General features: G+C 44.2%; 1 protein-coding gene across 1 annotated transcript; it reads right to left on the bottom strand.

Moving 5' to 3' along the window:
- Nucleotides 1–1,331: 1,331 nt before the first annotated feature.
- Nucleotides 1,332–25,324, bottom strand: LOC142945271 (uncharacterized). Its single transcript, XM_076086691.1, has 5 exons — nucleotides 24,910–25,324; nucleotides 14,591–16,071; nucleotides 9,054–9,270; nucleotides 6,203–6,268; nucleotides 1,332–3,360 (listed from the first exon to the last, which is right to left on the bottom strand). The coding sequence occupies exons 1-5, from the start codon at nucleotides 25,079–25,081 to the stop codon at nucleotides 1,901–1,903; spliced, it is 3,396 nt and encodes a 1,131-aa protein (XP_075942806.1). The 5' UTR covers nucleotides 25,082–25,324; the 3' UTR covers nucleotides 1,332–1,900.
- Nucleotides 25,325–25,514: the final 190 nt, after the last annotated feature.

Raw genomic sequence — 25,514 nt, 5'->3', positions numbered from 1 at the left:
GTGCTACTCGGCAACTGAAACCGACGTACGTTAACGTCAGCCACACTCTTTACCTAAAACTCACTAAATGGTTGTGTTGCCAAAACATTTTGTGAAGGCCGACGTTTATATATTTGAAGTTATTTATTGTATTTTACTTGATTTTAATTTCCTCATCCTTCTGTTTTAATGTTGTTCTGGTGCATTTTTGCCTCATATAAAACATTCTGAAATTGTCTCGTTAGGGCTGCAACAACGAATCGATTAAATCGATTATTAAAATAGTTTTCATTATCGATTATCGAATTTCATTATCGATTCGTTGTGTCGCGCGATTATTACGTCACTCAATAAGTCGCGGAGATGTTTGAGTATAAAAAAGAGCGGAGCACAGCGGAGGTAGAGGAAAGACCATCGGAGAGACCCGTAACGTTGTTCTGAAACACATGGCGGAGGCAGAGAAATCAGTACGACCTAATGCGTATTCACGCCAAACGCCAGTCTCGCCGGGACTATTTGTGTTCATTCGCGCTGGACGCGCCGGAGAGGGGGCGTGGCTTATCGCCCTGAAAGCCGTTCAACTGTCCGCCATTAACCATGGAAAAAATAACCTCTATTTCTGCTTAGTACGTGTTGTGGAAGTCACAGATATCCCGGGAAACTAAACGCCGTCATGTCTGGTTCATAACATTGTCCAGAGGAGCTCTGTGGATTTTATCGAAGTGTATTCACTACGTAATGATGCCGACTTGTCTTCTCAATGGAGCTCGGATGGGTCGGTGCTAGGCTATGCTAACATTGTAGCAGCTCCACATACGGCAGCGTCTATTCATTGTTTGTAACATATAGTTTACACACACACACATTTATACAGATAGTTTGGTCCGGTCTCTATTGATATGAGGTATCGTAGAGCTCTGGGTGAACACAGATGGCTACAGTATTTATTTCCTGATTCAACAACGTAAACATGTTGGAGTCCTTGATGAGGAGGAAGGATGTTCAACAGCAGGGTAAATCACTACAGAATCCTGTAGGATTCTTTTTTTTTTTTTTTAATTATTGCTTTAACAGCTCAGGGATGTTCAAGGAGCAACCTGTTTGTGCACTTTCTGAAGATCAGTTCTGTTTTTGAATAAAGGGTTGGAAATTAATGCTTTTTGTTTTTTTTATCCGATTCATCGATTATTAAAATAATCGTTAGTTGCAGCCCTAGTTTAAATATACAAATACAATTTGCTTTGCTTCTCCTGCTCACTTATAAACCAGAACAATAACTCTCGTGGTGTTTAAAGGATTTCACTAAACTTCAGTTGTATGATATTGCTAAAAAATAAACAGTAGAGAATGGGTGTAGCAAAAATCTAAGTTTTACTGAGGCTTGGTCTCAAACAGGGCAAAACAGGTATCCAGCGGAATACACGCTTAGTAAAGAGTCAAAAACAAAAGCTAAACAATGTAACAAGCTCTGCACCAAAGACAAACTGGTTTAAAGAATCACAGGAATTATGTTTCATCAGATTTCTAGGAAATACAAAAAGTTATGGGTCTGTCAAAAAAAGTGTTAGAAAGGTTTCAGTAACGCACCAAGAAAGAAGAAATTAACAAAGGGTCTCCTATTCCCCCTTATTACACTTATAAAATACAATCAGTTTGAATATGTATAGATTAGACATTAAACTTAATGTTGCATTTAAATAAACATATTTCCTCTGATGAACAGAGTCTTTGGTTCCTTTTTTAGTTTCCGCCATCACAGACCTGTTTGTTGTCATTGCTTTAACTGTAATTAAGATATGCATAATGTTTGGAAAACACTTCCCTTTTCTTCTCATTTACAAACAGAAACAAAAATATAAGAAAATGAAAACACATTTAGGTTAATTCATATTTCACAACAAAGTGAAAAGATACATTTTTATCATGTGTGAACTCTCATGTGTTTCTTCAGGTTTCCCTGCACTGTAAATCTTTTCCCACAAACATCACATCCAAATGGTTTCTCTCCTGTGTGAACTCTCATGTGTTTCTTCAGGTTTCCCTGCATTGTAAATCTTTTCCCACAAACATCACATCCAAATGGTTTCTCTCCTGTGTGAACTCTCATGTGCTCCTTCAGACTTCCCTGCACTGTAAATCTTTTCCCACAAACATCACATCCAAATGGTTTCTCTCCTGTGTGAACTCTCATGTGTTCCTTCAGACTTCCCTGCACTGTAAATCTTTTCCCACAAACATCACATCCAAATGGTTTCTCTCCTGTGTGAACTCTCATGTGTTTCTTCAGACCTCCCTGCTCTGTACATCTTTTCCCACAAACATCACATCCAAATGGTTTCTCTCCTGTGTGAACTCTCATGTGACTCTTCAGACTTCCTTGCTGTGTAAATCTGTTCCCACAAATATCACATCCAAATGGTTTCTCTCCTGTGTGAACTCTCATGTGTCTCTTCAGACTTCCCTGCACTGTAAATCTGTTCCCACAAACATCACATCCAAATGGTTTCTCTCCTGTGTGAACTCTCATGTGTCTCTTCAGATGTCCCTTCAGTGTAAATCTTTTTCCACAAACATCACATCCAAATCGTTTCTCTCCCGTTTGGACTCTTTTCTGTGAATCTACCTTTTTCTTCACTCTCAAACATTTCTTCGGAACCAAACAGCTCGATGACAATATTCCATAATTACACATCATGTGTCTCTTAAGAAAGCCCTTGTTGTAAAATCTATTACTACACTTGAAGAAGCTGAAGGATTTCTTGCCAGTGTTACAGACTACATCCTTTACAATTGTTTCCTTAACTTTCAGAGCATGTGTAGCAGAATCTGGTGCCCTGGTCTCCTTCCAATCACTGTCACTCTCCTCTGTTTCAGATCCAGAATCTAACAAAGGCTTTTGCCAATCATCATAACTGACTTCCGTCTCAGAGGAGTCAGAAACCATTTCATCATTAGCATTCAGTTGTGCATGACGATCTGGATCTAGGTTCCCGGCTGGTCCTGATCCTCCACAGTCCTCCACACCAGTAGCTGAGCTGCTGGCTGGAGGCTCTGCCTCTCTGTTATCCTCCTTTTGGCTATGATGAAACTGTGAAGATTGAAGTATCTCATCGTCATCTTCAATCTTCAAAAGCACAGTATTGAATAGGAACCTGGTGACATCTGCCTCCTCCAGCCCTTTGAGGTGATCTGCCTCCAGACTGGTCCAGAGTTCCTTTGGCTCCACTTTTATGCGGAGGGGCTCTTGGTCCTCTTTTATGCGGAGGGGCTCTTGGTCCTCTTGCTCCTCTTTTATGCAGAGGGGCTCTTGGTCCTCCTGGTCCAGGCTGGGGCTCCCCTCAGGGGGAATATCTTCTTTCATCACCAACAGCAGCTGGACATCTGCAGGGAGAACATTATGGACAACTGTGAGGTCACACTCATGTCTCTGGTATCATTACATTATGTTACTGAGATCTAGTGTCACACATCATACCGATACTAAATAAGTGTCGCAATACCCTCCCGTTAAAAAATGGTTCAATACCCCATTTCATTAGTACCGTTACTTTAACAATGGCAGTACTTTATTAAGAGCCGTATTTTGGAGTTGAGTTGATGTACGACAGCAGATATCTTCTTCCACTCGCTACAGACGTAGTGGGAGTGTTTTTCTCTCATATGTAAATACAAGTGTCCTTATCTACTGTCCACGGCTCGTCTGCAAATACGACAAACAGTGAAATATGGCTCTAAAGTGCTGCAGGGTTTTAATTTGTGTCTATACTTATGAAGGTAATACAGAAATATCAGAGAGGCTCCGTCGGCTGAACCAAGATGTAAATTATAGAGTATTACAGATGTCCCTCTCCCCAGCAATGCTTTCCAGCTCGTCTTAGGGAACCCCAAGGTGTTCCCAGGCCAATCCAGATCAACAATCTCTCCAGCGTGTTCTTGGTACCGTAGTTGGATGTGCCCAGAAAACCTCTAAAGGGAGGCGTCCAGGAAGATCCTGATCAGTTCTCCAAACCACCTCAGCTTGCCCTTTTCCACGTGAAGGAGCGGCAGCTCTACTCCAAGCTCCCTCCAGATGTCTAAGCTCCTCACCCTATCTGTAAGGCTTAGCTCAGCCACCCTACGAAGGAAGCTCATTTCAGCAGATTGTAATCACGATCTCATTCCTTCGATCACTACCAGAAGCTCATGACCATAGGTGAGGGTCGGACCGTAAATGGACTGGTTAAATCGAGAGTTTAGCCTTCTGGCTCAGCTCCCTCTTCACCACAACTGTCCGACACAACGCCCGCACTAAACCCCCTGTCCATCTCACACTCTATTTCATCCTCACTGTAAACAAGAACTTGAGATACCGACATACTGCCTTCGCTTGGGGCAGGGACTCACTCCCAAAGCTGAGGGTGCAATCCATAGTCTTCCAGGAAAGGACCATGGCCTTGGAGGTTCTGACTCTTGTCCCTAAACTTCACATTCGGCTGCAAACCACCCCAGTGCGTGCTGAAGATCAGGTTCTGAAGGAGCCAATAGAACCACATCATCTGCTAAGAGCAGAGATGCAATTCTGAGGTCCCCAAACCAAACACTCTTCTGCTCCCAGCTGTGCCTTTAAATCCTGACCGTGAAAATCACAAACAAAGGATTGGTGACAAGGGACAACCCTGGTGCAGGTGTTGTGGCAGATTGAAGAGGAGAGACACAATTCTTGGAGTTGCAACCAGCGGGGACCGTTTATTCTTGTGCTCAAAATGACAAGTTCACAACAGATCCAAAATGTCAGAGTTTTTATTTCTGACTTTTATACCTTAGTTCTCTTCTTAATAGTAATTCAGGGCAGTATCGATTCAAATCCAGCCTAATCTCGCATGGAACTCCTCTGGAATCCCTCTAGGCTGCCCTACAGCGTCTAACTGGATATGTTGGTCAGTGTTATGTGAAATCTGTGCTCAAAACAATGTGCGGAAAAGCATAAAAACACAGATGGGACACATCCCAGTCCCCGAAGGGCCGTTCAAACACTTTGTCATAGACTATGTAGACATGATAAAATCAATATATGGAAAGCGCTACATGCCAGTGGTAATTGATCAATTCAGTCCCTGGGTGGAAGCAACTGCATCAAAAAAACCTAGGAGCTGAAACTGTTGTCAAGTTTCTGACAAAGGAAGTCGTCCCACGATTTGGCATACCATCAGAAATAAGCTCAGATAATGGTTCAGCATTTGTGCAGAAAGTAGCCACGGGGATTTTACAACAGTTGACAATCAAACGGAGGTTGGGGGCCGTGTACCACCCACAAAGTCAAGGTTTAGTGGAACAGAATAACGCAAAGTTGAATAAGACCTGTGCAAGCACTAAGCTAAACTGGGTGGATGCTTTGCCACTTGTGCTAATGAGTTATTGCATGCAAACTCACAGGAGCATGCACCTAACCCCGCATGAAATGCTAACAGGTAGACCTGTGGCCGCACCTCAACTAAGAGGCCCCTACAAGGAACCCCCACTTGAGCAGCTGCAAATAGAGTTAAAAGTCTATATGAAGCAACTCACTGCCATACATAGATCCATCTACTTGCAGGAGAAGGGAAAAGAGCCAGGCTCCAACCAGAAGCCCGAGAAACCAGTGGTACCAGGGGACCAGGTGTCTGTTAAAGTCTTCCAACGAAAGTGGCACGAGCCAAGGCGGGAAGGTCCCTATAGAGTGGTGCGAGCAATGCCAACAGCGGTCCAGGTCGAAAGAAGTACAACGTGGTATCACTTGAGCCATTGCACGAAAGTCCAAGACATAACCAAGGGCAGTGCGAAGTCAGAAAAAAATGACAAACAAGGTAAGCCTGGAACATGTATTGAAACGAATGGCGTTTTGATATGGACGCTGTTAGGAAGCGTGGGGCAGGAGAGACTGACGGTGGTGAAACCTGTGACACCACAGAGCATGCAGGTCAGCGCCCAGACGGTGACTCAGCCATCCTGGAGGAGAGCCAGAAACTATGAATCAGATGAGTACGATGCAACCACACATATTCCAACCCATGCTGGACCAGGACCTAAGCCAGCATTGCCATTTAAGTTCAAACCGGCCTATCCAGGGTTCAGACAGTTGCACGCTAATACACGTAGAAAGAGACGACCATGGAGAAAAACAGTACAAAGTAGAAGTGTCAAAACTGTGCAGGCATAGTAAAGGTAAGCAAGCGATAAAGTGAGGATTGGACCAGTGTTTAATTACCATAACGGCAGGAGATCAGCTTGATGTTGAGGTCAGAACGAGCCGACCGTGGAACCCAAATCATGTCTATTCTTGTACATGTGGAAATAAAAAACAATGACACTTCACAAGGAGTCCGAATGACTTATGAACTAGTACGAGTGGATAATGGTGATCCTAAACCCATGATAATACTAGCGTATGAATTGGTAAACAACAACATAAAGTTGCGCATCCCATATCAAGGGGACAGTTAACTTAGCGAAAAGAGAAATCCATGTATTAGAGATGATAGAGGGTGAAGCGAAGCAGAATGAGCTGTGTGGGTGGATTATTAATAATGTCACCGGTGTGTCAGCATGGAAAACTGTTAAGTGTGGGGTGAGGGTGGCACCGAAGACATCTGGATGGGTGATGGAACTGAAAGACGAGATAATCCAACCCAACAGACCATATGCACTCAAATGTATAGCCGTAAACAGTAAAGGGGGACATGTGACTAGTGTCTCTGGGATGATAATAAACCAAGAGTTGAGCGGCAGGGTTACCATACAACTTACCTCAGCGGCCCCAGCAGTTACAACGGTAAGAGATAACAATAACAATAGAGCCGTTACTCCGACAACATAACTATGACCGTTCCCACTCTCCATTTGTTAAGTGAACAAACAACAAGCACAACCGACAGTTATTGGATGTGTGGGGAAAATGTTTTACTGAATATTCTGCCGCCAAGATGGGTTGGGCTTTGCGCATTGGTTCTGACGAGGTTACCGGTAGTAGTGCTATATGAGGGGGTGAGTGATGGGCGAAGCGTCTGATGGGAGGCGTAGGTAAATAAGACAATACACAGCGGACCAACATCTCCAGTTAGACCAGGCATGGGCAAACTACGGCCCGCTGGGCTTAGGAATCCGGCCCGTCAAATATCGGTACAAAATTGTCCGAACTATAATAAAGACTAGGGCTGGGCGGTATAACGGTTTTAATTTCCCATATAAAATGAATTCTTCACACACCATCATACCAGTGCATAGCCGAAACAACTGCGGTCTGTCTTCAACAGGCAGCTAAATGTATTTTTTGCCGTTATGAGCGCTACGGTCGGAGCTCGTTCTCTTATATGTATTGAGAGAGACCCCTAGTCATGGTCATAACTTTATAACAACAATTAATAACCCACAACTAACGTTCTTTAACAGAGAAAAACACCACAGCACACAACAGTCTGTGACACATAAACAATTTGTAATAATTGTACATTTATAAAATTTCACCGCCGAACTGCATGCTGGGTACAGCTCACTCGTGAGCCTGCTTGCTAGCACAACAGTCTGCTAACAGCTGGGAGAGGCTCCGTTGCTCCAGTAACGTTACATTAAAGAAAAGAACAGAGCGATGCAGGATGAACAAAGACAGACCAGAGATGCACCGATAGAGTTTGACACATATGCAACGCTGATTACCGTGTAATATGCGTGGTATTTGTTATAAATGTACGTTGGTGCATAGAGGGTGATAAGAAGCTGTACTTGGAGGGGCTTAGGACCCAGGGGAATGTAGGTGAAGGAAACAGAAAGAGACGCCACACAAACAGCTGTTCACCGCTCCTCACGATCCTGTAGACCAGTGATTCTCAACTGGTGGTTCGTCGCGGACCCGTTTTCAGTGGGTCGCGGGCCTTTGCTTTATGCAGTGGAGTCATTCACGCTCCTTTCCAGCATTAACGGCACTTGTTCAGCGGTGCAGGAAAAACACCGACCAATGCGTTGTAAATCACGTCACGTGATGCAGTTTAGCCAATAAAATAAGGGCATTCTGATACGTTTCCTGACGCCAGTGAGATGTACCCACACCGTGACACAGGGGGGAGAGACAAGGAAAGACATGACAGAGCAGAGCTCTGATAGTGTTAGATGTGAAAGTCAAAAATCTGCATGAGCCCTTCAAAGAATCTAATTGCTAAAAAGACCACAGTCCTTTACACTAAAAACACTGTCAAAAAGGTCTGCTTAATAAGTGCACGATAAAATATGCATTGATACGATAAAAAAAATACCGTGTAAGATCCCAGTTAACTGATGAACACCTCAGATCTGTTCTGAGAATTGCCACAACCAAACTGACACCAAACGTTGATGCACTGGCTAAAAAGGGTGACCAACAACACTGTTCCCACTGAAATTAAATGTAAGTTCCCTTTACTTTTTAGGTCACGGCTTTTACTTGTAATTTATATTAGTTCACACAAACACTATCCATTCATCTGCTACGGGCCCGGCCCAGCTGTCAAATTTTAAAACTCAATGTGGCCCCCGAGCCAAAAAGTTTGCCCACCCCTGAGTTAGATGCTATAGGGCAGCCTAGAGGGATTCCAGAGTTCCAAGCACGAAATGAGATTAAGGCTGGATTTGAATCTATACTGCCCTGAACTACTATTAATTATTAGTTAGTTAGTTAGTTAATTTAATATTATTCTATTTTAATGTATATATTGTGCCTTTTTTAATTTTAATATTATTTTTTACTCTAATTGCTTACCTGTATCATAAATGCTGCTTTAGCGAAAAAAATTATCCTTTTGTGATTAATAAAGTGTCTGTCTGTCTTAATAAAGTGTCTATCTGTCTTAATTCACTTTTCAGATGAAGTGTTCCCCTTTGTTTTTGTTTCTTGTCGGACATAATTTACAGCCGCACCGCCCTACAACCCGAAACTACATCTTCCGTTGTTGTTGTGCGTGAAATCACACCAGTGTGTGTGTGGGACACATTTAAAATATGTTTTACTGGATGAAGAGGAGCAGCGATTCCGAGATGCTCGACATGTCTAAAGCCGAGATTCTGAGAGGAATCGTTACCGAGAAACTCACCACGGCCGCGCAGGACATCTTGGCGGTGGAGGAGAGGACCGTGGCCGGCTACGAGGAGGAGGCGTCGGGCTTCAGGCGGGTGATCGACCGGCAGAAGAAGCAGCTGGAGGTCCTCCTGCAGCCTCGTGTCTCTCTGGAGAGGAGAGGTCTGTGGCGGAACTCCGTTCATCATTTCACTTTGTTTGCTTCCTGACGAAGCTGCAGACTTCAGAGGAGATCAAATAAAACGCTTTCACACTTTGTGATGATGTGGTTCACAACTCGGAACACATCAAGTTTAACTAAGATGAACAAATTAAGCCCGTTTTCCACTAATCAATGTGCTAATAGTGATGTGACCTTTCGTGTCGAGGTATCGAAGCTTGTGTCGAGTAATCCAGGAAGATTTTTACGAGGCGCATATCGAGGCTCGTGTTGATGACGTATGTGGTGACGTTGACAGCCAATGAAATTGCAGCATTATTAATGCTGTCCAAGGAGCTCAAAATCCACTTTCATATCGCTGGTTTCAGCTCCTGGACGCAGATTCGAGTCTCACTTGGGGCTATGCCACACATCAATGATAAAGAGCTATTTATAAATCAAGAAATGTTTATCCAACTTTACCTTTTACTGATTATCACTAGATTGTAGTGGCAGATAGAGTATCAAGTACTTGACTTATTTATGGCTATTAACCTATTATATTGTAGTTTTTACTGTTGACTATAATGATTCACGTATTAATGAGACATGTAAACATTAGTGAATGAAATATATTCATTAAACACAACAGGGACAGTGAACATTGAACACAGAGCCAATAATGCAAGGTCACAAATACACAACACAAATATGTTAAACAAATATAATAATGACAAAACACTCCCCTTTTCTCTTACTTTCCCTTTTCAACCTCTCATCTCTTTTTTTCTGTCTCATAAAAAGCAGACCCCTGGAACTCATTCCAGGTCGTCTCCTTCTCCATGCCCTGGTCTTTGTAAAAGGAAAAGACTTTACCAGGGCAGTAAATGTACTTCCCTGTTAGTCCAGGGAACCCTGTGTGAGTGCATGTTGAAGATCAGGTTCTGAAGGAGCCAATAGAACCACATAATCTGCTAAGAGCAGAGACGCAATTCTGAGGTCCCCAAACCAAACACTCTTCTGCTCCCGGCTGTGCCTTTAAATCCTGACCGTGAAAATCACAAACAAAGGATTGGTGACAAGGGACAACCCTGGTGGAGGTGTTGTGGCAGAATGAAGAGGAGAGACGCAATTCTTGGAGTTGCAACCAGCGGGGACCGTTTATTCTTGTGCTCACAATGACAAGTTCACAACAGATCCAAAATGTCGGAGTTTTTACATCTGACTTTTATACCTTAGTTCTTCTTAATAGTAATTCAGGGCAGTATCGATTCAAATCCAGCCTAATCTCGCATGGAACTCCTCTGGAATCCCTCTAGGCTGCCCTACAGCGTCTAACTGGATATGTTGGTCAGTGTAAAGTGAAATCTGTGCTCAAAACAATGTGGAAAAGCATAAAAACACAGATGGGACACATCCTAGTCCCAGAAGGGCCGTTCAAACACTTAGTCATAGACTATGATAAAATCAGCATATGGAAAGAGCTACATGCCAGTGGTAATTGATCAATTCAGTCCCTGGGTGGAAGCAACTCCATCAAAAAACCTAGGAGCTGAAACTGTTGTCACGTTTCTGACAAAGGAAGTCGTCCCACGATTTGGCATACCATCAGAAATAAGCTCAGATAATGCTTCAGCATTTGTGTAGAAAGTAGCCACGGGGATTTTATAACAGTTGACAATCAAACGGAGGTTGGGGGCCGTGTACCACCCACAAAGTCAAGGTTCAGTGGAACTGATTAACGCAACATTAAAGGCGAAGTTGAATGAGACCTGTGCAAGCACAAAGCTAAACTGGGTGGATGCTTTGCCACTTGCGCTAATGAGTTATTGCATGCAAATTCACAGGAGCATGCACCTAACCCCGCATGTAAGACACTGAACCCCCCTAACTGCTCCCCGGGCGCTTCTCAGCAGCCCGCTGCTCCCAATAAGCTATGGATGGGTTAAATGCAGAAGTCACATTTCGTATATGTACATGACAATAAAATCCGAACTTTAACTTTTTTTTTTTTTACTTTTCACATCACAACCCTCTCCCCAATTTGTTTCCACTTTCCCTTTTCACCCCGCCATTGTATCATGAAGACAGACACCATATTAATAAGTTCATAAGTTATGTATCACGCATCACAAACATCATTCATTCATTTATTCAATTCAATGCTTCACACACCAAAGCCATAGTGTCATTTTAATCACTCTGCCTGCTTTATATTTACCTTTTAACGTAGCGTCCACAAAGCGAAGAGCTCCAGAAAATCCGGGCTGTCGCCGGAGAAAGTCTTTCACTTGCAAAACGGCACCACATTTATTCAACCTGGGATGAATTTGTAGGCGTTTACCCTCGCTATACTTGGGTGTGTTACAGGACATTCTGATGTAGCGTTTTAAAATTAAAGCCGTGCAGTGCAGAACTTGGCCGATTTTCTGTTTGGCCTTAGAAAACACCGTCTGGCCTTGACTGGTGAAGAGTGCACCCAGATCATCACCCTGTGGCAGGCGTTGGGAGAGTATGACAAGAGGAAGACCGCTTACGCACCACGTCACAAACCCAGCCTGAAAAAGGGACGCTTCAGGGCAACTAAAAAGATTGTGGCACCATGTGTGGAGAGCACCAAAAGGTTTGTTAGATAAAGTCTTGGTTGTCTAAAAAAAATAAATTAATAACTGAAACTGAAGTAAATATTGTATCCAGCTTAACTAGTTTAGTCAAGTTTATTGAAGGATCCCCATTAGCTGATGCCTTGACACAATAAACAATAGTAATCTAAACAATAACAGAAGTATTCATTCATTCATCAAAAAAGTTATATTATATTTATAATATGCCTTCTCTTGCTATTTGCAGGTGTTTCATTGGGGCTCACTGTCCCGCACAGTGGCCCAGCTGCAACAGAGTGGTGGAGGCCATCTTCACGAGACTCTGTGATCTTTATAGAAACACTGTGAGTTGTGACGGAGTGAGGCTGTCCCGCTTCAGAATGGTGATAAGGACATACAGGCACATCAGAGAGTGCGTAATCACCAATGCGAAGGTGATGACTGAGACCACCATCCAGCTCCCAGAAGTGAATGTTGCAACAGTCACACAATGGTTAGTATATGCTTCATAATACTCATATTTTATGCAGAGCATGTAAGGTGTGAGCATGTTTTCTGCATTGCTTCCATTAGTCTGTTTTGCATTCCAGCTGTAATCTGTTTTAATAACATGATGGCTGGCTCAACAAATTAAATGAAAATCTAAATGAAGTATCTATTTTACAAAAGCAAGCATACATAAGAGGGTGTGATCTATTGCTGTGTCATGCTGCTGCATCACAGTCGAGATCAAATAGCAATTGATCACTCTTGTGTATTACTGCTTAAAGGTACAATGTGCGTAGCATTATATGGGATATATTAGTAGAAATGAAATGTAACATGCATAACTATGTTGTCATTAGTGTATTATCACTTAGTTCTTTTTTTATTAGTGTTTTTGTTCGCTTAGAATGAGCCCTTCATATCTACATTGATACAGAGGTATGAAGGGTCCGCCGTGTTGACAAAACAAACACTGGCAATAGAGAGAGCCTTTTTCACTTTTTTATGTTGACACGAAGATATGCTCAGATATGTTTGTGAAAATGCAATGTGTTAAAAGTGTTATTGTGGTACGGATGGCCCCTGAGCGAGCAAACTCAGCGGCTCACGTCACCACAGTCTTGGAAGAAGAGGAGTGAGTGTAGCAGTATTCAGCTGCTTGCAATCTGTTTTTTAATATTGGTTGTTTTATGTTTTCTCTGGTTCGGCAAGCGTGGCAAGGCACTGGAAAAAAACATTTTGCAGCAGGGTATCCCAGCTCCAGATGCACCTTTAGCAGGACCAGAGAAGCTTCCTGCGGCTCTGCAGAAAGTGCCATCTCTGCATTCTGGCAGTTTGGTTGAGCCCCACCTTTTCCTCCTGACACCAAACACTGCAGGAGAAGCAACTCTCAAGAAGAGACCACCCGTCTCCATCCCCTTCTTTTTCCCATCTATGGGGCTTCCTACACCTTCTACTGTGCCTGGACCCTCACAGGTGATGGCCGCACCTGGAACCTCACAGATGATGTTTTTCAACTCGCCCAACCCCATTTTACCTTCAGCTATGCCACCTTCGACGCACACATCGAGTCAAGCAGTAAGCTGTGTTCCTTACAGTACTCAACAGTACAGAAAAAGAAAAGAAATGATGGAGCAAAGTGGAACCGTCAAGAGACAATACATGAAGAAGACAGACGTGATCCGTTGCAAAAGGTGTAACAAAGATAGAAAGCCACCATCACACCTTCAGTACTTTGGCAACTGGTACTGTCCAGAGTCTGACACTCATTTGAAGAATGGATCCTTGTAGTTTGGCAAAACAGATATCTTTGCTGTAGTTTCTGTAGAAAACAAAGTTTTCCTTGAATATCTACAGGTACCATTTTGACTGAATGAAATCATGAGCACATAGAAAACCAAATTGCTGTAAGGTGTGCAACATGGATTGCTTAGGAATTCTCTGCGGCAGTAGGTACGGTATTTATTTAATTTATTCATATCAAATAATTCTCTTTTGGAGGATTAGGCTTCATCTGACCTCAGCATCACTACCCCTTGGTTATCCTACTTCAGGACGGAGTCCAATCGCCCAAAACTTTGCACTGTTCATATTTTATGCATGTATAATAAATTGTTAAATTCTAATAAACTCTCTCCTGATTGAAATAACCATAACTTGTCTGAAATTTCCTGAATGATTGTTTTATGGTTGGTTTCATCAGATAATAAAAACAAACTCTCTCATCACACATTTGATCTTTCTCTTCATTTATTTCAGGAAAAAGATGTTAAACTGAATGCTGACATGTAGACAAAAGTAAAAAAGACTGTTCATACTTTCCCGATGATAACTATCATTTGGGGAGTAATTATTATTATTAGTAACATTTCATCAGATTTATAGGAAATACAAAAAGTTATGGGTCTGTAAAAAAAAGGTTACAAGTTTCAGTAACACACCACGAAAGAAAAAACAAACACATTGATGTACTTTCCTTTCATACAGAAGGTCTACTGTTCCCCCTATTACACTTTTTAAACACAATCAGTTTGAATATGTATTAATAAAACATTACACTAAATGTTGCATATTAAATAGACATATCTCCCCTGATGAACAGTCTTTGGTTCCTTTTTGTTTCCACCATCACAGACCTACTGTTTGCTGTCATTGCTTTGAATGTAAATTAATTAATTAATTATATAATGTTTGGAAAAAAACTTCCCCTTTCTTTTCATTTACAAACAAAACAGAAAATATAAGAATGAAAACTGCAGTGGTTCCTACCAACATATTTAGGTAGTTCATCTTTCACAAAAAAAGTGAAAAGATACATTTTTATCCTGTGTGAACTCTCATGTGTCTCTTCAGACTTCCCTGCACTGTAAATCTTTTCTCACAAACATCACATCCAAATGGTTCCTCTCCAGTGTGAACTCTCATGTGCGTCTTCACAGTTCCCTGCTGTGTAAATCTTTTCCCACAAACATCACAACCAAATGGTTTTTCTCCTGTGTGAACTCTCATGTGAGTCTTCAGATGTCCCTGCTGTGTAAATCTTTTCCCACAAACATCACATCCAAATAGTTTTTCTCCTGTGTGAACTCTCATGTGTGTCTTCAGATGTCCCTGCTCTGTAAATCTTTTCCCACAAACATCACATCCAAATGGTTTCTCTCCTGTGTGAACTCTCATGTGTTTCTTCAGATGTCCCTGCTGTGTAAATCTTTTCCCACAAACATCACATCCAAATCGTTTCTCTCCTGTTTGGACTCTTTTCTGTGAATCTACCTTTTTCTTCACTCTCAAACATTTCTTCGGAACCAAATAGCTCAAGGACATTTTTCCATAATTACACATCATGTGTCTCTTAAGAAAGCCCTTGTCGTAAATTCTATTACTACACTTGAAGAAGATGAAGGATTTCTTGCCAGTGTTACAGACTACATCCTTTACAATTGTTTCCTTAACTTTCAGAGCATGTGTAGCAGAATCTGGTGCCCTGGTCTCCTTCCAATCACTGTCACTCTCCTCTGTTTCAGATCCAGAATCTAACAAAGGCTTTTGCCAATCATCATAGCTGACTTCCGTCTCAGAGGAGTCAGAAACCATTTCATCATTAGCATTCGGTTGTGCATGACGATCTGGATCTAGGTTCCCAGCTCGTCCTGAACCTCCACAGTCCTCTACACCAGTAGCTGAGCTGCTGGCTGCTGCTGCCTCTCTGTTATCCTCCTTTTGGCTATGATGAAGCTGTGAAGATTGAGGTATCTCATCGTCATCTTCAATCTTCAAAAGCACAGTAGTGAATAGGAACCTGGTGACATATGCCTCCTCTTTTATGCGGAGGGGCTCTTGGTCCTCCTGTTCCTCTTTTATGCGGAGGGGCTCCTGGTCCTCCTGCTCCTCTTTTATGTGGATGGGCTCTTGGTCCTCCTGCTCCTCTTTTATGCGGATGGGCTCTTGGTCCTCCTGCTCCTCTTTTATGCGGAGGGGCTCTTGGTCCTCCTGCTCCTCTTTTATGCGGAGGGGCTCTTGGTCCTCCTGCTCCTCTTTTATGCGGATGGGCTCCTGGTCCTCCTGCTCCTCTTTTATGCGGATGGGCTCTTGGTCCTCCTGCTCCTCTTTTATGCGGAGGGGCTCTTGGTCCTCCTGCTCCTCTTTTATGCGGATGGGCTCTTGGTCCTCCTGCTCCTCTTTTATGCGGATGGGCTCTTGGCCCTCCTGCTCCTCTTTTATGCAGAGGGACTCTTGGTCCTCCTGGTCCAGGCTGGGGCTCCACTCAGGGGGAGTATCTTCTTTCATCATCAACAGCAGCTGAACATCTGCAGGGAGAACATTATGGACAACTGTGAGGTCACACTCATGTCTCTGGTATCATTCCATTATATTACTGAGATCTAGTGTCACACATCATACCAATACTAAATAAGTGTCGCAATACCTTGCTCTTCACCACAACTGTCCGACACAACGCCCACACTAAACCACCTGTCCATCTCACACTCTATTTTATCCTTACTGTAAACAAGAACTCAAGATACCGCCTACGCTTTGGGCAGTGACTCCCTCCCACAGCTGAGGGTGCAATCCATAGTCGACCATTTATTCTTGTACTCACAATGACAAGTTCACAACAAATCCAAAATGTCAGAGTTTTTACGTCTGACTTTTATACCTTAGTTCTCTTCTTAATAGTAATTCAGGGCAGTATAGATTCAAATCCAGCCTTAATCTCATTTTGCGCTTGGAACTCCTCTGGAATCCCTTTAGGCTGCCCTATAGCGTCTAACTGGATATGTTGGTCGGTGTTAAGTGAAATTTGTGCTGAAAACAATGTGCGGAAAAGCATAAAAACACAGATGGGACACATCCCAATCCCAGACTATGTAGACATGATCAAATTAGCATATTACATTACATTACATTACAGTCATTTAGCAGACGCTTTTATCCAAAGCGACTTACAGTAAGTGTATTCAACATAGGTATTCAAGAAAACTACTAGTCACCAGAAGTCAGAAGTGCATCTCCTTGTTTACACAAGCATCTAAGAGCATAAACTAGAGCAAAAGTACAGTGCAGAAACAAACTAATACAATAAGTGCAACAAACTAATACGGATACCATAAACGCTAATACAATACAATAAGTGCTAAGTGGAAGGCTCAGGGTAGTACTTCTTGAAGAGGTGAGTTTTCAGCCTGCTCCGAAAGATGGGCAGTGACTGTGCTGTCCTGACTAGGGTTGTCGCGATACCAAAATTAAGACTTCGATACGATACCTGCCATAAGTATCACGATACCCGATACTTACGATACGATACCAGAATTCGATACAATACCACAAATACGATATTGGTATATTTATCTATAATAGTAATAAATAAAACATCTGTACGGTTCCCTTTTTTACCAGCTTGTTCCTGCCCAGCTTTTTGAACGCTTAACAAATGGCATTAATATTAGTATTAGCTTACAGCAAGATATTAATGAAAACTACATGGTGCCATGATTGCTGCTGACATCTGTCTGACTGTCTGTAGGAGTGGGTGGATATCTTAATTCATGGAATAATTATTTTTCCTTGACTAAAAATAAAAAGAATTAGCTCAAGATCCACCCTCAGGCTCCACCAGGATGTAGCCATTTTGCATGAATTGTGTTTCATTTAGTACACGTTTGTGTGCATTGTGACCTCATGGTCATATAGGCTTGTCGTCAAACTAGGCTAAGGCTACTCCTGTTAGCTGTATATGGGTGAGCTTGGGGTGTTCATGTTTATAATCACATTTGCTTACCCGTCGTTCTTTGAACTCTTTGAAAAGTTCGGGGTGTCTGTCTGAAAGGTGCTTTGCCATGTTAGACGTGTTGCCTCACTTGCTCTGTGTGGCTTTGAAACACGTTTCGCAGATGGGTCTCTGTATGTCAGTGGGCTTTCCTTCACTGTCTGCAATATAGCCAAAGTACTTCCAGATGATACTTCTGGCATCTTGTTTTTCAACAAGCCGAGGACGGTCGGCAAAAGCTCCTGCCATGTCTCCCCTGTGATCACTCGCTGTGAGTGCGCGCTGCCTGTTGCTGTGTGAGTGCTGAGCAGCCCCGCCCCCTTGCAGTCAATGCTTGCAGGCAGCATGACAGGGAGCGGAGCAGCGAGTGCGCTCTGAACGCGCACTATTTTAATAAAGTATCGATACTAAAAATATGCAAAATCGTATCGTTTTTAACGTACAGGTACCTTTTTAGTATCGATACACCGTGCAACCCTAGTCCTGACGTCAGTGGGGAGTTCATTCCACCACTGTGGGGCCAGGACAGAAAAAAGCCGTGACCGGGTCCATCGGCCGCAGGGACCTCTGAGCGACGGGGCAACCAATCGCCCCGAGGCAGCAGAGCGAGGTGGTCGGGCGGGGGTGTAGGGCTTGATCATGGTCTGGAGATAGGTAGGAGCTGTTCCTTTCACTGCCCTGTAGGCTAGCACCAGAGTCTTAAACTGGAAGCGAGCTCTTACAGGGAGCCAGTGTAGAGAACGGAGAAGGGACGTTGTGTGGGAGAACTTGGGGCGATTGAACACCAGACGAGCTGCAGCTTTCTGGACCAGCTCCAGAGGTCTGATGGCCGACACCGGGGCTCCGGCAAGTAGTGAGTTGCAGTAGTCCAGGCGGGAGATGACAAGAGCCTGGATGAGCACCTGCGCCATCTCGTCAGTGAGAAGGGGCGAATCCTCCTGATGTTGTAGGGCAGGAATCTGCAGGAGCGTGTAACCGATGCAATGTTTGCTGAGAACGACAGTTGGTCATCCAGGGTCACACCCAGATTCCTCGCAGTCCGAGTTGGCGTCACCACAGTTTCATCAATGGTGATGGACAGGTCTCGGTGTGGGCAACCCTTCCCCGGGAGGAACAGTAGCTCGGTTTTGTCCAGGTGGTGTGTCGTCATCCACTTCGAGATGTCAGCCAAGCACGCAGCGATGCGTGCCTCCACTTGAGTGTCATCGGGGGGAAATGACAAGACCAGCTGCGTGTCATCGGCATAACCATGGTAGGAGAAGTTATGCGAGCGAATAACAGAACCTAGAGATGTTGTGTAGAGCGAGAAGAGAAGGGGGCCCAGAACTGAACCTTGAGGAACCCCTGTAGTCAGCATGCGTGGTTCCGACACGGCCCATCCTCCATGTCACCTGGTAGGGTCGACCTGTCAGGTAGGACGCAAACAGGGAGAGTGCAGAGCCTGAGACGCCCATCGCCTCGAGAGTGGAGAGGAGGATCTGGTGGTTCACCGTGTCAAACGACGCAGACAGGTCCAGGAGAATCAGGACAGAGGAGAGAGCGTTAGCTCTCGCGGCATGAAGCGACTTAGTCACCGCAAGGAGGGCTGTCTCTGTCGAGTGACCCACCTTGAACCCAGACTGGTAGGGGTCCAAGAGGCTGTTCTGGTGGAGATAGGAAGACAGTTGATTAAAGACAGCACGTTCAAGTGTTTTGGATAGAAAGGGTAGAAGAGAAACCAGTCTGAAGTTCTTGACATCAAAGGGGTCAAGTGATGGTTTCTTCAGAAGGGGAGTGACTCTAGCAGTCTTGAAAGCTGTTGGAAAGCATCCTGAAACTAGAGATGTGTTGATGAGGTGGGTGAGGAAAGGAAGGAGTTCAGTCGCAATAGACTGAAGAAGAGGGGAGGGGATCGGGTTAAGGGAGCACGTGGTGGGGCGGTTAGATGTAACAAGGTTGAGGACCTCGTTGGGGGAGAGGGGAGCAAGATGGGGTATGGGGAGGGGAGGGAGAGCTGAGGGGATAGAGCTGGAGAGGGTAAAGAGGGTGAGGGTGGACCGGGAGGAGGATGATCTGATATCTGTGACGACCCTGTCTGCCTGTGTGGCTGCTTTCCTTGCAGGTGTGGCAGAGGATCGTCAGGCAGAGTGGGGACACCTGAGGCAATTAACAATACTGGCCCTGTGTGCCAGTGCACCCTTTATAAGAACCCTCTGGATCCTCAGTTTGGCTGGCTCCTTCCTGAGACATCCATTTTGGTTTCGGTTATGGTTGGTTTCTACACTATACAACGCTGCATATACACTTTACAAGCACCAACTCACTTACACTGCTGAAATGACTGACTTCACATGTCACTGTTAGTTTATATTTGTCTTTTATATTACTTTAAACTTAATAAATAATTGATTAACTGTTTCATTGAATGCGTGTCCCTTTTTTGTCATGGCCGTTCGGCCCGGTTTGTGACATATCGTTTACCTTCTTGTCAAAGACGTTGGCGAAATTGTCAGGGAGGAAGTAGGAGGAGGGGGTGGGGGTTGGAGGAGTGAAGAGAAAGTTTCAAAGAGTTTTTTAGGATTGGAAGCAGAGGTTAGGATTTTAGAGCGGAAGAAAGCAGCTTTAGCAGTAGATAGAGAGGAGAAAAAGTGGAAAGAAGAGATTGGAAGTTAAGAAGGTCCTCCGGGAGTTTGCCTTCTCTCCATTTACGCTCAGCCTCTCTTAGGCTCCGCCTATCAGTACGAACTGAGTCCGACAGCCATGGGGCACGTGGGGTTGGCCGGCAGGCCTGGAGGTGAAGGGACAGAGGTTGTCCAAGGAAGAGGAAAGGGTGGAGAGGAGAAGATCAGTAGCAGTATCAGGGGATAGGAGAGAGAAGGATTCAGGGTCAGGGAGAGCAGAGGTAACAGAAGAGGAAAGATCAGCGGGGGAGAGAGAGCAGAGAGGACTATGGGTAGAAATCATGTGGGTAGGTGGTGGAAGTAAGAGGGGAGAGGAGAGAGAGAGGGAGTAGGACATGAAATAGTGGTCAGAGAGCTGGAGGGGAGTGACGGAGAGGTTAGCAGTAGAACAGTGTCTAGTGAAGATAAGCTCCAGCTGGTTGCTGGCCTTGTGGGTAGGAGGAGAAGAGGAGGGGTAAAGGTCAAAGGAGTAGAGGAAGGAAAGAAGAGGTTCTAACTTAGCAGTCTGGATGTTGAAGTCACCAAGCAGGATGAGTGCGGAGCCATCGTCATGGAAGTGAGAGACTAATGTGTCGAGCTCTTCCAGGAGCTCACCAAGAGGGCCTGGTGGGCGATACACAACAGCAATGGTGAGTTTGACGGGATGAGTGACAGTAACAGCATGGAATTCGAAAGAGGATGGGGAGAACTGTGGAACAGAGACAAGAGAGTATTTCCATTTTGGGGAAATTAGCAGGCCAGTACCACCACCTCGCCTTACAGCTCTGGGAGTGTGAGAGAAAGAGTACATATCTGACAGAGCTGCGGGTGTGGTGGTGTTTTCTGGTGTGATCCAGGTCTCAGTTAGAGCAAGAAAGTTGAGGGAGAGTTGAGGGAGGTAATTGATCAATTCAGTCCCTGGGTGGAAGCAACTCCATCAAAAAACCTAGGAGCTGAAACTGTTGTCAAGTTTCTGACAAAGGAAGTTGTCCCACGATTTGGCATACCATCAGAAATAAGCTCAGATAATGGTTCAGCATTTGTGCAGAAAGTAGCCACGGGGATTTTACAACAGTTGACAATCAAACGGAGGTTGGGGGCCGTGTATCACCCACAAAGTCAAGGTTTAGTGGAATGGATTATTGCAACGTTAAAGGCGAAGTTGAATAAGACCTGTGCAAGCACGAAGCTAAACTGGGTGGATGCTTTGCCACTTGTGCTAATGAGTTATTGCATGCAAACTCACAGGCGCATGCACCTAACCCTGCATGAAATGCCAACAGGTATAACTATGGCCGCACCTCAACTCAGAGGCCCCTACAAGGAACCCCCACTTGAGCAGCTGCAAATAGAGTTAAAAGTCTATATGAAGCAACTCACTGCCATACATGAATCCATCTACTTGCAGGAGAAGGGAAAAGAGCCAGGCTCCGACCAGAAGCCCGAGAAACCAGTGATACCAGGAGACCAGGTGTCTGTTAAAGTCTTCCAACGAAAGTGGCACGAGCCAAGGCGGGAAGGTCCCTATAGAGTGGTGCGAGCAATGCCAACAGCGGTCCAGGTCGAAAGAAGTACAACGTGGTATCACTTGAGCCATTGCACGAAAGTCCAAGACAAAACCAAGGGCAGTACGAAGTCAGAAGAAAATTACAAACAAGGTAAGCCTGGAACATGTATTGAAACTAATGGGCGTTCTGATATGGATGCTGTTAGGAAGCGTGGGGCAGGAGAGACTGACGGTGGTGAAACCTGTGACACCACAGAGCATGCAGGTCAGCGCCCAGACGGGGACTCAGCCATCCTGGAGGAGAGCCAGAAACCCTGAATCAGATGAGTACGACGCAACCACACATATTCTAACCCATGCTAGACCAGGACCTATGCCAGCATTGCCATTTAAGTTCAAACCGGCCTATCCAGGGTTCAGACAGTTGCACGCTAATACACGTAGAAAGAGACGACGATGGAGAAAAACAGTATAAAGTAGAAGTGTCAAAACTGTGCAGGCATAGTAAAGGTAAGCAAGCGTTAAAGTGGGGATTGGACCAGTGTTTAATTACCATAACGGCAGGAGATCAGCTTGACGTTGAGGTCAGAACGAGCCGACTGTGGCACCCAAATCATGTCTATTATTGTACATGTGGAAATAAAAAACATTGACTCTTCACAAGGAGTCCGAATGACTTATGAACTAGTACGAGTGGATAATGGTGATCCTAAAACCATGATAATACTAGCGTATGAATTGGTAAACAACAACATAAAGTTGCGCATCCCATATCAAGGGGTGACAATTAACTTAGCGAAAAGAGAAATCCATGTATTAGAGATGATAGAGGGTGAAGCAAAGCATAATGAGCTGTGTGGGTGGAGTATTAATAATGTCACCGGTGTTTCAGCATGGAAAACTGTTAAGTGTGGGGTGAGGGTGGCACCGAAGACATCTGGATGGGTGATGGAACTGAAAGACGAGATAATCCAACCCAACAGAACATATGCACTCAAATGTATAGCCGTAAACAGTAAAGGGGGACGTGTGACTAGTGTCTCTGGGATGATAATAAACCAAGAGTTGAGCGGCAGGGTTACCATACAACTTACCTCAGCGGCCCCAGCAGTTACAACGGTAAGAGATAACAATAATAATAGAGCCGTTACTCCGACAACATAACTATGACCGTTCCCACTCTCCATTTGTTAAGTGAACAAACAACAGGCACAGCCGACAGCTATTGGATGTGTGGGGAAAATGTTTTACTGAATATTCTGCCGCCAAGATGGGTTGGGCTTTGCGCATTGGTTCTGATGAGGTTACCGGTAGTGGTGCTATATGAGCGGGTGAGTGATGGGCGAAGCGTCCGATGGGAGGCGTAGGTAAAGAAGACAATACACAGCGGACCAACATCTCCAGTTAGACCAGACATGGACAAACTACGGCCCGCGGGCCTTATACATATGTATTGAGAGAGACCCCTAGTCATGGTCATAACTTTATAACACAACAATTAATAACCCACAACTATCGTTCTTTAACAGAGAAAAACACCACAGCACACAACAGTCTGTGACACATTGTAATAATGTAATAATTGTAACAATTTCTAATAATTGTACATTTATAAAATTTCACCGCCGAACTGCATGCTGGGTACAGCTCACTCGCGAGCCTGCTTGCTAGCACAAGAGTCTGCTAACAGCTGGGAGAGGCTCCGTCGCTCCAGTTACGTGACATTAAAGAACAGAACAGAGCGATGCAGGATGAACAAAGACAGACCGGAGATGCACCGATAGAGTTTGACACATATGCAACGCTGATTACCGTGTAATATGCGTGGTATTTGTTATAAATGTACGTTGGTGCATAGAGGGTGATAAGAAGCTGTACTTGGAGGGGCTTAGGACCCAGGGGAATGTAGGTGAAGGAAACAGAAAGAGACGGAAGAGACGCCACACAAACAGCTGTTCATCGCTCGTCACGATCCTGTAGACCAGTGATTCTCAACTGGTGGTTCATCGCGGACCCGTTTTCAGTGGGTCGCGGGCCTTTGCTTTATGCAGTGGAGTCATTCACGCTCCTTTCCAGCATTTACGGAACTTGTTCAGCGGTGCAGGAAAAACACCGACCAATGCGTTGTAAATTGCGTAACGTGATGCAGTTTAGCCAATAAAATAAGGGCATTCTGATACGTTTCCTGATGCCAGTGAGATGTACCCACACCTTGACACAGGGGGGAGAGACAAGGAAAGACATTACAGAGCAGAGCTCTGATAATGTTAGATGTGAAAGTCAAAAATCTGCATGAGCCCTTCAAAGAATCAAATTGCTAAAAAGACCACAGTCATCAACCTTTACACTAAAAACACTGTGTCAAAAATGTCTGCTTAATAAGTAAGTGCACGATAAAATATGCGATAAAAAAATACCATGTAAGATCCCAGTTAACTGATGAACACCTCAGATCTGTTCTGAGAATTGCCACAACCAAACTGACACCAAACGTTGATGCACTGGCTAAAAAGGGTGACCAACAACACTGTTCCCACTGAAATTAAATGTAAGTTCTCTTTACTTTTTAGGTCACGGCTTTTACTTGTAATTTATATTGGTTCACACTATCCATTCATCTGCTACTGGCCCGGCCCGTCTGTCAAATTTTAAAACTCAATGTGGCCCCCGAGCCAAAAAGTTTGCCCACCCCTGAGTTAGACGCTATAGGGCAGCCTAGAGGGATTCCAGAGGACTTCCAAGCACGAAATGAGATTAAGGCTGGATTTGAATCTATACTGCCCTGAACTACTATTAATTATTCGTTAGTTAGTTAGTTAATTTAATATTATTCTATTTCTAATGTATATATTGTGCCTTTTTTCATTTTAATATTATTTTTTACTCTAATTGCTTACCTGTATCATAAATGCTGCTTTAGCGGGAAAAAAATCCCCTTTTGTGATTAATAAAGTGTCTGTCTGTCTTAATAAAGTGTCTATCTGTCTTAATTCACTTTTCAGATGAAGTGTTCCCCTTTGTTTTTGTTTCTTGTCGGACATCATTTACAGCCGCACCGCTCTACAACCCGAAACTACATCTTCCGTTGTTGTTGTGCGTGAAATCACACCAGTGTGTGTGTGGGACACATTTAAAATATGTTTTACTGGATGAAGAGGAGCAGCGATTCCGAGACGCTCGACATGTCTAAAGCCGAGATTCTGAGAGGAATCGTTACCGAGAAACTCACCACGGCCGCGCAGGACATCTTGGCGGTGGAGGAGAGGACCGTGGCCGGCTACGAGGAGGAGGCGTCGGGCTTCAGGCGGGAGATCGACCGGCAGAAGAAGCAGCTGGAGGTCCTCCTGCAGCCTCGTGTCTCTCTGGAGAGGAGAGGTCTGTGGCGGAACTCCGTTCATCATTTCACTTTGTTTGCTTCCTGACGAAGCTGCAGACTTCAGAGGACATCAAATAAAACGCTTAAACACTTTGTGATGATGTGGTTCACAACTCGGAACACATAAAGTTTAACTAAAATGAACAAATTAAGCCCGTTTTCCACTAATCAATGTGCTAATAGTGATGTGACCTTTTGTGTCGAGTAATCCAGGAAGATTTTTACGAGGCGCGTATCGAGGCTTGTGTTGATGACGTATGTGGTGACGTTGACAGCCAATGAAATTGCAGCATTATTAACGCTGTCCAAGGAGCTCAAAATCCACTTTCATATCGCTGGTTTCAGCTTCTGGACGCAGATTCGAGTCTCACTTGGGGCTACGCCACACATCAATGATAAAGAGCTATTTATAAATCAAGTAATGTTCATCCAACTTTACCTTTTACTGATTATCACTA

This window comes from Anarhichas minor, unplaced genomic scaffold (assembly GCF_050575085.1).
Source record: "Anarhichas minor isolate MPS153535 unplaced genomic scaffold, ASM5057508v1 ptg000007l, whole genome shotgun sequence".
Taxonomy (NCBI): domain Eukaryota; kingdom Metazoa; phylum Chordata; class Actinopteri; order Perciformes; family Anarhichadidae; genus Anarhichas; species Anarhichas minor.
This window is presented reverse-complemented; position numbering and strand designations above follow the sequence as displayed.

Coding starts and splice junctions, on each gene's coding strand:
- LOC142945271 (XM_076086691.1), bottom strand. CDS start 25,081: ATGATGAACGGAGTTCCGCCACAGACCTCTCCTCTCCAGAGAGACACG. Junction 9,271..14,590: donor GACACATGAGAGTTCACACA/GGATAAAAATGT, acceptor CGTTTTATTTGA/TCTCCTCTGAAGTCTGCAGC. Junction 6,269..9,053: donor AGATGTCCTGCGCGGCCGTG/GTGAGTTTCTCG, acceptor GTACAAGAATAG/ACATGATTTGGGTTCCACGG.